The sequence below is a fragment of the Lactuca saligna genome, chromosome 5 (assembly GCF_052625555.1).
Source record: "Lactuca saligna cultivar CGN05327 chromosome 5, ASM5262555v1, whole genome shotgun sequence".
Taxonomy (NCBI): domain Eukaryota; kingdom Viridiplantae; phylum Streptophyta; class Magnoliopsida; order Asterales; family Asteraceae; genus Lactuca; species Lactuca saligna.
The window spans coordinates 271,352,251-271,366,993 of record NC_136421.1 but is presented as its reverse complement, the minus strand read 5'-3'; the positions used below and the strand labels follow the sequence as shown (position 1 = coordinate 271,366,993).

The 14,743-nt window shown below is 36.3% G+C and overlaps 1 protein-coding gene across 1 annotated transcript; it reads left to right on the top strand.

Annotated features, from left to right (window-relative positions):
* The first annotated feature begins 778 nt into the window (after positions 1–778).
* On the top strand, positions 779–4,173 carry LOC145046675 (PKS-NRPS hybrid synthetase cheA-like). Its single transcript, XM_078994956.1, has 5 exons — positions 779–924; positions 1,215–1,254; positions 1,345–2,389; positions 2,477–2,917; positions 2,996–4,173. Exons 1-5 carry the CDS (start codon positions 779–781, stop codon positions 4,171–4,173), a joined length of 2,850 nt encoding a protein of 949 aa, XP_078851082.1.
* The last annotated feature ends 10,570 nt before the right edge of the window (positions 4,174–14,743 follow it).

Sequence of the window (14,743 nt, the reverse complement as noted above, 5' to 3'; positions counted from 1 at the left end):
TTTTAGTGGAATGTTTGACTAATTTTTATTGGCTTTTTGATTATATTTCAGAACTATTTCCAAGAAAATTACCCACTTTCCTATGCTTAATTTTTTATTTTCCACGCCTTAAACCATGAATATTAAGAAGCAAACTTTATCGGGTCATTAAATCCATTTATGAATTTTCTACTTTTTTTTATATAGTTTTTCTATTAAATGTTATTACGAAGGAATTTCCCCTTTCCTGTTTTATATATCATAATTTTCTACTTTCTTTTATATACTTTTTCTATTAAATGTTATTACGAAGGAATCTCCATTTTCCAATGCTTAATTTTTTATTTTCCAAAGTTAAAACACAAAAAACAGTAACTAATTAAATTTACAATGACTATAAGTTTGTTTACTTAATCAGTAAACTTAATAGAAGTTTAATACAGTAAACTTAATACAAAATCAATAAAGTTTATACAAGCTGCCGGAAAAGAAAACATGTTCACCGGAAAATAGTCGACGGAGTCGTTGTTCGCCGGAAAACGGTATGTTCTTTCTTTCCAACTTCGTATCTTCATTTATATGTTGTTCGTCGGGGTCGTTCGCCATTCGAGTTGGTGGTGGCAGTTCTCCGACGGAAAAAAAAACGGAGGTAAGTTGGTGGTGGCAGTGCTCCGGAGAGAGAGAGAGAGAGAGAGAGAGAGAGAGAGAGAGAGAGAGAGAGAGAGAGAGAGAGTGAGAGAGAGAGAGAGAGAATGGGCCACATTTTGTGGCAGCGACATGGTGGCCAACAAGATCGAAAATGCGGCGAGACGGTGAGTTGGTTGCTGCAATGCTCCGTCAAGATAGAGACAGGAACGTGCCATATATTGTGGCGGCAACATGGTGGCCAATGAGGTCTACAATCCGGCGAGATAGATATGGAAGAGGGATACGATATGTTAGATGGTGTGGAAACTGAGTTTGGGAAAACTAGGGGTTTTTTTTTGTAAATATATTAGATGATTCTTTAAGCCTAAGGATGGGCCCAGTGGCAACATGGACCAAGGTGTCCATTTTCTAAAACTTAATTAACGAAAATTGGGTGGTGCTATAAAATAATTGTTTTGGTTATGCTATTTGAAGTTCTCATGATCACTTTACATTTACTTAACACAAACTTATAAAATAATATATATTTTTAAATAAAATTTAGGTTATTAATTAATATTTTTATTTTGTTTTTTTTATTTTTGCAGGAAAAAAATGGAAAATATTTCGGAATTTTCAACGGACCAAGTATATCTCTAATCTTATTATTTACTTATTTGTAATTAATTGATGTATTTTATTGGTTTTTTTAACATGTTTTTTTTTTTCAATTGTTAGGTCTTTAGATCTCGTGGGGATTTAATGATGTGGGTGCAAAATGTGGCACGTTCAAAAGGTTATGTTATCGTCACTAAACGATCAAAGGCAATAACTAAGGACTTCATTTCTAAAATAGTACTTGGTTGTGACCGTGGTGGTGTAGCTAGGAATAAAGATGCGCAAACAAAAAAAATTAATTGTCCATTCAAATTGATAGGAAATTATTTGAAAGCACACGATGGTTGGAAGTTAAGGGTCGTACGTGACGAACACAATCACGAACCATCAATGTACATGGAGGGTCATCCTTTTGCAATGCGTTTGTCGGATAAAGAAGCTCGTTTGGTGCAAGATTTGACAGAGTTGGATGTGAAACCGCGAAATATTTTGCCAACACTAAAAGCGCAAAATCAAAATAATGTGTCTTCATTAAGAACTATATATAATTTTGTCAAGAAGTTGGGGAGATCTCGGCGAGAAGGTAGAACCCCGATGCAGAATGTTATGCACATTTTGCAAACTAAAGGGTACAACTTACAGTATCGTGCAAACACGATTACTAACGAGTTAGAAGATCTATTTTTTATTCATCCAACATCATTAAAGATGTGGCAAGCATTTCCATATGTGGTGTTGATGGATGCTACATATAAAACAAACAAGTATAATCTTCCTTTTCTAGAAATTGTTGGTGTCACTTCTACAAACAAGACATTTTCCATAGCCTTTGCATTCATGCATAATGAAAAAACGAGCAACTATATATGGGCATTGACTTGTTTGAAATTGACGATTAACGATTCTTTTTGTCCTCGTGTTATCGTCACTGATAGAGATTTGGCATTGATGAAAGCATGTGGAGATGTCTTTCCACATAGTAATCATTTACTTTGTAGGTGGCATATATTCAACGATATAACAAAGCATTGCAGACAACGAATCAAACCACAAAAGACTTGGAATTCTTTTCATCTAAAGTGGACGAACTTAGTCGAATCTCCAACACTAAATGCATATATGCAAAATTATGCAGACCTTCAAACATTATTGTTCGAACATGCAGGTATTATTCTTATATTTGTTGAAGTCTTAATTTGTTTAACAATTATTATTAATTCATTCAAACTAATTTGTTTTTTTCACCTTTTAGATGTTTTTGATTATCTTTATACTGTTTGGTTGGGGAAGTATGCTGAAAGATTTGTATCGTTGTGGACTGACAAACATGTTAGTTTTGGAAATTCAACAACAAACAGAGTCGAGAGCCAACACGCCAAGCTGAAAAAACACCTGGAATCTGCGAAATGTGATTTGGACAAATTCATACGTGTTATTGAAAAAGTTGTACAATCACAAGAAACCGCTATCAAAGAAACTTTCACACGCTGCATAATCACTTATATGCCAAGGTTTAAGGATCATATATTCGAAGTACTGCGAAAACATGTTTCAGTGCATGCTATGGATAAAATATTGGAAGAGCTTCATCGGTCAAAAAGATTTGTACCAACTCCTGAGAATTGTGGATGTCAATTGCGGACATGTTTTGGATTACCATGTGCTCACGAACTTGTGATGTATGTCGGTACAGGTATGTTTAATCTATTGGATTAAATTGACATTTTTATACTTATAACCACTTTATGATATTTTATCTGTTTAACTATAGGTTCACCTATTCCATTAGATTCGGTTGATGCTTTTTGGAGAAAGCTTGATTTGACGCCTTCTATATCTGTGGAATATGGTGATCTTAATGTTGATCATCGTATGCAAAGGTTTAAAGAGATATACAACACTCAACCAGATCATATCAAATATAATTATTTAAGGAGAATGGAGGAGATAACTGATCCATCAACAAATTTGATCAATGAACCTTCGGTTAAGAAAAATAACCGTGGACGCCCAAAAATAAAGCGTGTCCAACATCAAAGTCAAGCTCCTCACAGATACAGTTGTTCAGACTTAAACCAGGAGCCACCATGGTATAGTTCATCCTTTATGGACTTGAACGATGATCCGGCCAGACATAGTTCATTCGTCATGGGTTCGTACGAGGAACCAATAGGCCAATGTTCATACAACATAAACTTAAACGAGGAACCAATAGGTCAATGTTCATACAACATAGACTTAAACGAGGAACCACTAGGGCAGTGTTCATACCAGACAGACATGAACGAGGATCCGATAGGCCAATGTTCATACAAGATTGACTTAAACGAGGAACCACCATCGAGACATAATTCCTTGTTGGATGAAATTCCATCTATATTTCATCCATACATCACACATATACAAAATGTATTGGGTGATGGAAATTGTGGTTTTCGATCAGTAGCCGTTTGTCTTGGATATGGTGAAGATCAGTGGCTTTACATTCGTCAACAATTGTTAGACGAGTTATTTTGTTCATATGACGACTATACAAGAGTTTTCGTTGGATGTGATGAAGTAGTTACTTCATTGTCTTTCTTTACGAAGAATGAGTCAGCACCAACAGAACATTGGATGCTTATGCCTGAGACAGGCATCTTGATAGCCAACAGGTTTGGTGTGATCGTTCAGTTTTTGACCACTGAAGGCCCCACAACTTTTTTCCCTCTTTGGAGAGGTCCTAGAGAGTTTCAAAATCATCGGGTCCTTACATTTGCACTTGTGTACACCGATCATTATGTGATGGTACAATTGGAAGGAGAGTACCCAATGCCTCCCATTGCGGCATTGTGGATCCGCAACAAAGCCCCGTCAGCAACCGAATGGCAAACTATGTATAAGTCACGGCTAGAATTTTATAAGAATTTGAAACCTACTGAAAGATCTTTTATGACTATAAGTGATTAGTTGTTGCTTGTTTTTGTATCAAATTTTTGCTATGTAATATTTGAAATTTAACAGAAAAAAAAGATTTGTGAGGATTTGTTTAAAGTATTTTTTTTGAAATTTATATCGTTATTATCTTATTTATCTTATAAACGTATGAATAAATGGTTCCATTTTTTTAAAAAATAGTTGTATTAACATATATAAATCACAATAATAAGTTAAAAACTAAAACATGTTACTGTAAAAAATACGACGTACATAGAAAAAGAAAAGTCATATTTGTTACTATTTATTTATAAACGACGTACATAGAAAAAATAGTGTATTATTACAATGTAAACCCTTTATTCCAAAAATTTGGCTCCACCCCTACTGGTGCTAGTGTTTTCTCCCTATGTGGATGTATCGAATTTCAAAAAGTATAGTTTCCAAATATTCACCTTATGTGTTTTGATACTTCTATAAACCTGCGTTAAATATGCCTTTTAATGCTAAATTCATTTTCATAGGTGTGATCAGAGTGTGTGGTTTTCCCATTAAGTCACATACCTGTAGGGACATATAATTGGTTCCAAGTTGTCTATTACAATTTGTACTAATTAATAAGCTCCCACAATACCTTTTTTGACATTTAAAAGGTTAATTGACTCAATAAGCTTTTGAAAAAAGCTCATAATGTAGTTGCGCTATATAACGAAAAGTCTTGGGTTGCCAAGGAAAAGAAATACCATATATATGCTACGTTCCGTCGACAATATTATATGCTATATGTTAATATGTTATAGAGATGATACTACAAACATACTCTTTGTTTGTTATATTAAATATATTTTTTGATTTTCTTATGTCGAATTCATGTATATAACAAGTAACAAATCAATTTTTTCAGCTTATGTATATACGTTTTTCAATTCCATGGTATATATATATATATATATATATATATATATATATATATATATATATATATATATATATATATATATATATATATATATATATATATATATATATATATATATATATACTCAATTAGGATATTAGTTCTTTGTAAAATTTACTAAGATAAAAAGTTAAAAGTAAGGCTTATATTAACTTTTATAGTAGCATAGATACGTCAGCTTATGTATAGCTGTTTTTCAATATATATATATATATATATATATATATATATATATATATATATATATATATATATATATATATATATATATATATATATATATATATATAAGAGAGACAAAAAAAAAGAAAAAATTACTTTTTCTCGTAAAACAATGTAACTAAAACATTTTATTAATACAAATGATTAACTAATTATGATTTTAAATAGACACTATAAATAAGGTGTTTAGTAGAGTGGGGTGTCTTCAACAACACCCAAAAAATAAAGGTAGAAGATCGAATGAAGTTTATTCTAACCAGGTACAAAAGAAATGAGGATTAGCTTTTAAAACTGTCAACCATTTCCCAAAGTGTAGGGATGAAGGTCCAATAATGGTGGCTTAAGTCTTGATGAATAGGTTTATCATGTTTCCTTATATTGTTATCTTATCTAAAGTAAAAAATAGGTGACTTACCTTTTGTGTCCCTCATTTTAAATGAACATATGAAATCTTAATGGGTGTATAAATGTCAAAATAAATTTATATTTTTAGTGGATTGTTGAAAAAGATAAGATGAAATATCACATAAATAGTGAAAACACTAAATTACCCTTTTGTTTTTTTATATTATCCATATTTGAGGGTATTTATGTCTGCTACATTTTCCGCCTTTTGATTAATACATATCTGACACCGAAACATGTTTGAAGGATGTTTGTGTTCCATTTTAGTAAAAAGCCAAATGATGACCTTTTTGTCTTTTAATTTTGACTTGCAATATTAATCGAAATAACACTTAAATTCTCATTGATTAATTAAATAACAAAATTAAACATCAATATTCAGACGCTTAGAAAAGTAAATAAAAAATCAATTAAAATACAATATTCACAATTAGACTTGCAATATTAATCGAAATAAAACTCCAAGGCGTCCTTCTTCATGCCCTTCTTCTAAACAATGTACTTAAGATCCTTCAACTGAGAGTGGCACGACGTCCCAAAACCTATTCAAATAATTTTTAGCAATTTTCTCAATAATGGCATAAACAACTAAATCATCTCTTCCTAATGCATTGTGCTTCTGATTCGGCATTTGTAACCCTTCTTCGCTCTTTCCATGTCCTTGAGACAAGAGGACCATTCCTAACAAAATTTTGGCTTCATTATGGCCCTTCGTATGTATGTTGTTCCGATTTCAGTATCGCCCAATTTTAAAAATTGGCTCTATTAACAAAAAACATTTTATAAGATAATTATGGGTTTAATAAATAGAAAATGAAGATATAGATGATCACAAAATAAAAATATATCACTCCTATCCTGAATAGAATTCAGGGTTACCCAAAAGCAAACACTTAATAAGGTATGTTTTCAACCTCCATGCTTGGGAGTCATGATATGTTTTTAACCCCAATGCTTGGGAGTGATCATGATATGGCCACTACACACGTCTTTCATAAATGGAGTCAATTTCAATGTTCTTAAGCACTTTGTTGTCTTTGGCTACATTTATAAAGGCCTTGAAACCATAGAGAATATTAAAGACGTAAAATTCTATATTAACAAAGTTTTAAAACATTTAAAGTGTAAAGAAATCATTATATACCACAAATTTTCTCTGAAAAGTTCATTCGCAGAAGCAGACCTCATAAGTGCGAGAATATCGATCAAAATATCATCAGGAAGACAAAATATAAAAGTCGTAGACAATTGTCGAATTTTTTCGATGCCATTTCGAGTAAATAATTTTAAAACACTGTATATAAAAGCAATACGTAGTTTGGGTATATACGTATATGACATCTATGGATTCATGAGGAATAGAAAACATTTTCTTAAAGGAGGGTGTCCATGTGAATAGGGAAATGATTGGTTTCCGTTATAATAATTGGTTTCATTTGCAGGTGGCGGCAACCCATCATGATGAAAATAAATTGAAAAGATAGACCAACCATAATTAAGTTGATATTATCCTAAATAATATTTGTTTTTTTTTCTTGGATACTAGTATTTCTTAGTATTTGGAAAAATAAACGTATATAAGGATAAATATAAATTTTGTATTTAAAGTTATAAGACAAAGGTACATATAAATACGAAAAGCAAGTCGTTTCACAGCCCATTACAATACATTTGATGATCGATTCCCCCAAGAATCCATATTGATCACCGGTCCCCCAAATTAATTAATCCATATCAACGACCCATAATCGAGCCTTAAGAATTCACACCGTAGCCCCCTTGGATGATGATCGAGAACACACAAAACGAAAAGTCTTGTGTCTTGTTCCATTATGCTAGAGTGATGAATAGAACCCCCAATGCATGATACATATATACAATAACCTCGGGTTTGAAGGCTCAGCCCCCATACCCATACCATGAAGTGTCCCATGTCGAAGAAAATAAGAAAATATGTAAGCTGAGTCTCTTGTATCCGTATATGATACTAGGTTGAACTGATGACCAGAGCCCTAAATTAATTGATCCATATCAAATACCGACACTTGTGCCACATGCACTCTTACCCTAACCCCCGAGCTAATGCTCGAGATCACACAAAAGGAAAAGTAATGTGTCTCGTTCCATGATGTTAAAGTGATGGATGAAACTCCCGACGCATGATCCATATATACAATAACCTTGGTTTTGAAGGCGCAACCCTTGCACCCATACTATGCAAGGTCCCATGTCGAAGAACATAAGAAAATCTACAAGTCGTGTCTCTTTGACCCGTATATGTTACTAGGTCGAGCTAATGACCGTCACCCTAAATAAATTGGTCCATATCAATGACCCACTCTTGTGACACATGCACTCGCACTGTAGCCCTCTTGGCTGATGATCGAGATCATAGGAAAGGAAAGGTCCCGTGTCTCATTCCATAATGCTAGAGGGATGACCAAAACCCCTGATGCATGATCCATACATACAATAATGTCAGGTTGAAGGCATGACCCCTGTACCCATACCATGTAGGGTCCTATGTCGAAGAACATAAGAATACATGTAAGTCGTGTCTCTTGGACCCATATGTGATACTAGGTTGAGCTGATGATCAGTTCCCCAAATTAATTGATCCATATCAACGACCCACACTCGTGCCACATGCACTCATCGTGGCTCCCTTGGATGATGATTAAGAACACACAAAAGGAGAAGTCTCGTGTCTCGTTTCATGGAACTAGAGTGATGACTAGAACCCCTAATGCATGATCCATATATAATTACCTCGGTTTTGAAGGCGCAACCCCCACACCTATACCATGCAGGGTCCCATGTCGAAGAACATAATAAAATATGCACGACGTGTCTCTTTGACCAGTATAAGATACTAGGTCGAGCTAATGATCGACGCCCCAAAGTAACTAATCCTTATGAACGACCCACTCTTGTGTCACATGCACTTGCATCCTGGCCTTCTTGGCTGATGATCAAGATCGCACGAAAGGAAAGGTCATGTGTCTCATTCCATAATGCTAGAGGGATTACCAGAACCCCCAATGCATGATCCATACATACAATAATGTCGACTTTGAAGGTGCAACCCACCCATACCATGTAGGGTCCCATGTCGAAGAACATAAGAAAATATGTAAGTCGTGTCTCTCGGACCTGTATATGATACTAGGTTAAGCTGGTGATTGGTGCCCCAAATTAATTGATCCATATTAATGACCCACACTCGTGCCACATGCATTCACATCATGCCCCCCTTGGATGATGATCAAGTACATGCGAAAGGAAAAGTCTTGTATCTTGTTCCATGGTACTAGAGTGATGATCGGAACCCCCGATGCATGATCCATACATATAATTACCTTGGGTTTGAAGGTGCAGCCCCTGCAACCATACCATGCAGGGTCCCATGTCGAAGAACATAAGAAAATCTGCAAGCCGTTTCACTCGTACTAGGTCGAGCTGATGACCGGCGCCCCAAATTAATTCATCCATATCAATGACCCACACTCGTGCCACTTGAACTTGCACCATGGCCCCCTTACCTAATGATCCAGATCACACCAAAAGGAAAAGTCTTGTATCTTACTCCATGATGAACATGTGATGGCCAGAACCCCCGATTCACGATTCATATATACAATAACCTTAGGTTTGTAGACGCATCTCCTGCACCCATACCATGTAGGGTCCCATGTCGGAGAACATAAGAAAATCTACAAACCATGTCTCTCGAAGCCATACATGATACCTGACCGAGCTAATGACCGACGTCCCAAATTAACTAATCCATATCAACGACCTACACTTGTTCTACATGCAGTCGTACCTTGGACCCCTTAGTTGTTGATCCAAATCACATGAAAGGAAAAGTCCCATATCTCATTCCATGACACTAGAGAAATGTTCGAAACCCGCGATGCATGATCCATATGTATAATAACCTTGGGTTTGAAGGCGCATCCCCTGCACCCATACCGTGTAGGGTCCCATGTTGAAGAACATAAGAAAATCTACAATCAGTGTCTTTCAGACCTGTACATGATACTAAATAGAGATGATTACTAGCGCCCCAATTTAATTGATCCATATCAACAACCCAGACTCGTGCCACATATACTCGTACAGAGGCCCCCTTGGCTGATGATAGGGATCGCACGAAAGGAAAAGTCTCATGTCTCATTCCATGCCGCTAGCGTGATGGTTAGAACCCTTGATGCATGATGGATATACTATAACCTCGGGTTTGAAGGTGTAGCCCCCACACCCATACCATGCAGGGTCCATCGTTGAGGAACATAAGAAAATCTGCATGATGTGTCTCTCGGACCCGTATATGATACTAGGCCAAGTTGATGACCGATGCTCCAAATTAATTGTTCCTTATCAATGACAAATAATCGTGCCACATGCACTTGTATTGTGACCCCCTTAGCTGATGATCGAAATAACACGAAAGGAAAAGTCCATTTTCTCATTCCATTAAGCTAAGGTGGTGGCCAAATTGTTTTCCATGCAAAGTGTTCAAGACATTTTTTGGACATTCAGGAACTAGGGTTAGAGATTGGATTTTATTGGGTTATAGATCTAGATGAATTCGGAAACCATATCTGTTAAGTCTCTTGAGTGATTCATATCTGAATGTTTAAGACTTGAACTGAAGGGATTAAGTGCTTAATGGGAAAAGGCTCATGCCTTGAAAAGTGTGACACGATCAAGGATATGTCGCAATGAGAGTGTTGAAATAGGTATGCGGCTATTTTTTCGATTTGTGATCGCAAAGCAATCATTAGTTGGTCATGACGTGTTGACTGTTGACGTTTGGCCAATTGCATTTTTGTCAAACTTTGAGGGATCTAAGTTGTAGACTGAGGTTTAACCTATGATGGTTATTTAGGTGGTTCGTGTTATTGACTCTTTTGAGTGTGCATGTGTGATTGTTTAACTCTTTGGTTCATGTGAGTTCTCTCACTAATTGTATATGAATTTGTATGCCTAATATGGTAAGTTAGATGGGTATCGTTATGGTACAGTTATGTGTTTAGGCTGGTTAGTTTATTTACTTGATATATATTGATCCTAAAAAAAAAAGTTGGTTGTAAGCCTTCAGGCTCACTTGGAGGATAGATAGAAGTCTAACAAGTCTTTTGGATGAAGGATTTATGCTTTTAGGCCCACTTAGGTTGTGTAATGCCCGGTTCTTGGTGGATACTTTAAATAAGAATTTTCATTTTAGCAAAGGGACTCGACTAGTTGGAGGCCCCCAAAAATGTCAAGTAGAAATGGAAATTTGGGCGCGGGATTTGAGAGACTACTCGATGAGTTGGGAGCCCACAACTCGACGCGTAAAACTGCCAGAGTGAAACCCTAATTTTCAAGGTTTGCACCCTATTTAAGCACCTTAACCTCCAAAGGTTCGCCTCATTTGCAGCCTCCATCACCCCAAACCCTAGCCACAAAACCCTAATCCATCTTTGAGTGTTTTTGAGCCATTGTTGTGTGTTCATGGTGATTTTGGAGCTTAAGAAGGAAGGAGAAGCTTGAGGATTCAGTAAGGAGCCAGTAGATCTGGAAGTTGAGCTGCATTTATGACTCATTTGAGGTATATATTTGATGCCTTGGCTTTCTATTGCTTAGATCTTCATTTAGGGTTGTATTTTACCATTTTTAGGCCATATTGAAGTCATTCTCGGGATTTAAGTGTATCATAAAGTTGTAATTTCAGATCCAGGAACCTACGAGCTTATAAGGCTTAAAGTTGCCAGATTTATCAAGCCTCTGCCCTTCCCCATACCCTAGATCTCTTATACAGCTTGGTTTTGGTGTTTCTAGCTTCATGACACCATGCATGGATGTAAAGTTAGTAACTTTACGTGATAACTCGATCCTAGGAAACCATATCTATGGTTTGGAAGTAGTGAGCCAATAGAAAGTGACTTAATGAATTAAGACTAAGGGGACTCGACCAATTGTTCACCCAACTCAGCGAGTTGGATCGTGGTCCCCCAATCTTTCGGATTTTTGAACAACTTAATAAGTCTAGAAGATGACTCAGTGAGTTAGGCAAAGTTTTCTGAGTTCTGAAGAATGAAGAACTCGACAAGTTCAAGGAAGGACTTGATGAGATGTATGGAAAAAGTCATGATACGGTTATAGGAAAGAACTCGGTGAGTTAGAGGAGAAATCAATGAGTTGGATTGTGATTTAGGATTTCTGATTCATGGAAACGACAAGTTGAGGGACCAACTCGACGAGTTGAGACAACCAGGATGTTGAATTTGACTAAAATGTTGACTTTGACCAAGGTCGACCCTTTGAGGGTTATAAAGTACGAAATGGATTCTAGAGGGTAGTCCCATGTATGGGTTTGGGCCTAATTTAGAAAATTACGCGATTAATGGGCTTTCATAGATTATAGTATGGAACTCGAGGGGTCCAGGGTGAAACGGTTATTTCACCCCAAGTAAGGGTTTTGGATCATTGTTTGAGACCTAATTGCTAATTGGGAGATGTTTTGGGTATTGATAGCTCGAAGAGTTGTCAGGGCAGCAGCTAAGGAACTCTTGCAGTGGACTTCAGCAATATGAGGTGAGTTAGCTTCAAGTAGGAGTGGGTCGAAGGCACCAATACCGGTCCACTAGTAGTTGATTATAGTAGAGATGATTGTATTTGTGATAATTTTATGGTATGCCACTATTTGTTATGCTATTTGTGCTAGTGTGCTATGATATTATGTGTTAGTGGTAGGAAGTGGACTAGTCCCCGGATCCATTTAGATAAACCGGTAGGGTAGGCCGGACACACTGATATTCCTAAAAGTATGTTATGATATGTTATTATGTGGTAGTGGTAGGGTGAAATAGTCCCCGTAATCGGTTGAAATAAACCGGAGGGTTGGTCGGGCACCCAAATATGCCTGGCAGGGTAGGTCGAGTACCCAGATATGCTTGACAGGGGTAGCACCCAGATATGCTCAGCAGGGTAGGTTGGGAACCCATATATTCCTGGCAGTATGTTTAATGTATGGTATGTGGTATGATGGGGGAACTCACTAAGCTTCGTGCTTTTGGTTTACAGTTTTGGTTTTAGGTACTTTGTTTTCAAAGAAAAAGAGTCGGTTCGATCGCAGTGCATCAAACTAAGTTTTTCGCACATGAGATCTTTGGGATTACACTCTGATATTGTTTTATGATAACATGTTTTGACTATTGACACTTTGGCTTTGACATGGTATGTTATTATGGATGTTTTCTTATACTTTTGGTTTTATAATAACTTAATTAAAAATGAAATTTTTGGTCTTGAATTTTGGGATGTTACAAGTTGGTATATGTGCTTTGTTTGAGGGATTCAGACACACTTTTGGGGGTATCTGGACTCAAATCGAGGGTTTGAAAGATTTTTTACAAGAAAATAGCTTTTCTAAAATTTAAAATAAACAGTTTTGAGAAAGAACAAGGTTTATGATGCGTGCAATCGGCAGAGGTCAAGTAAGTTTTCCCCAAGATACCCATACATGTTTGTTATGACATAAATTGAGAAATTGTGAACTGCATGCTAGATTAGGGCTAAGGATCTAGGAAGGATGCCTTATATGCCTGTAGATCTTCATGCTAGTAATGATCAGTCAGTGATAGGATGGCCTATTTAGGTTATGCCTGATTGCATGGGTCTTAGAACCTCATTCCAGTATAGATTCCTGATAAGAGGATAGAATAGTTTGATTGGAGTATGTTGGTTAGATATCTCCATTGTTTGAATGTTGCTTGCTTTGTGCTTTGTGGGACTCTTATCAATGTGAGTTAGCTATTAAGTGAATATGTTAAGTCACATGTGGAATAGGATGGATAATTTTAGAGTGATGGACTTGGCCCTATTGCACAGGTCTTGTAAAAGTCCAACCGTTCTTGGGATGAGTTTTTTACTCGAAGGATTATCTGACTTCTACTATATGTGGCTATATTAACGAGGTAGCTAGTTGACATTACTGGGAATCCTTCAATGACTAAGGACTAGGTAGGTTTGGGAACCTAGGAAATCCTAGGATATGCTTCAGTAGGTTAGTAGTGAGGCATAATGAGACTTAGGTGCATCGGTTTGAGGAAGTGACTTAGAGGATTCAGGAGCATTACTGAGGAAAGTATGGATAAGTGTGGAAGGTAGTATTGGGCCTGTACTACTGGATCGATGAGAGTCTTGGAGAATATGAGAATCTTCGGGAAGGAGAATCCTTGAGTATGTTTTGATCAGTGGTTTTTCAGTTTGGAGATGAGCACTCAGGGAGGCGGTTCTAGTTTAGGATTAGGTCTTGGATCAGGTGGTGAGCCAGTTGAGGGAAGGACTGCCAAGATTTTGAGTTCGTGTTGGACTGAGGAGATGGAAGGTATTTTCCGAACTGGTCCTTACTGTTGGATTAGGTGTCTAAGCCCATAACTATAATTGGTATGTACTTGACCTGAGAGTAGCATGGTGAATTTGGGTTGCATTCACCAGAATAATCTGATAGGATGGGTATTTGAGAAAGAGGTTATTTAGGTTTACTAATATATTATAAGTATAATATATTAATTGATAAATCATATAATTTAATTAGTATTGATCAAAAATTAATTTGGAATTAATTTAGTGATCAAAAGAGACTAATTAAATTAACGGGGACTAATTATGTAAATTAGTGATACATATGGTTTGGGATATTGATCCATGATGGGCTAAGTTTATGTGAGAGTCCATGAAGACTTAGTCCATATGAGTTATGGATCATAAACCTAAGTCTAAGAATTAGGGTTACATATGACTCATGGAATTCTGACACTATATATGTAACCCCTTAGACCCCAAAATCAGATGCACAAGTAATATAGCAAGAGTATAGCTGAGTTTAGGGTTCTCCTAACCTCTCTCTCAAGTCCTCCATTTGTTGGTAGTATTTTGTGAAGCATTTTAGGCATCACACTTGAGTTGCTAAGCTCTTAAAGACCAAGTAATACTAGCTACATAAAGAGGTAATCATCTAACTAG

Coding starts and splice junctions, on each gene's coding strand:
- LOC145046675 (XM_078994956.1), top strand. CDS start 779: ATGCGGCGAGACGGTGAGTTGGTTGCTGCAATGCTCCGTCAAGATAGA. Junction 925..1,214: donor GGGATACGATATGTTAGATG/GTGTGGAAACTG, acceptor TTATTTTTGCAG/GAAAAAAATGGAAAATATTT. Junction 1,255..1,344: donor CGGAATTTTCAACGGACCAA/GTATATCTCTAA, acceptor TTCAATTGTTAG/GTCTTTAGATCTCGTGGGGA.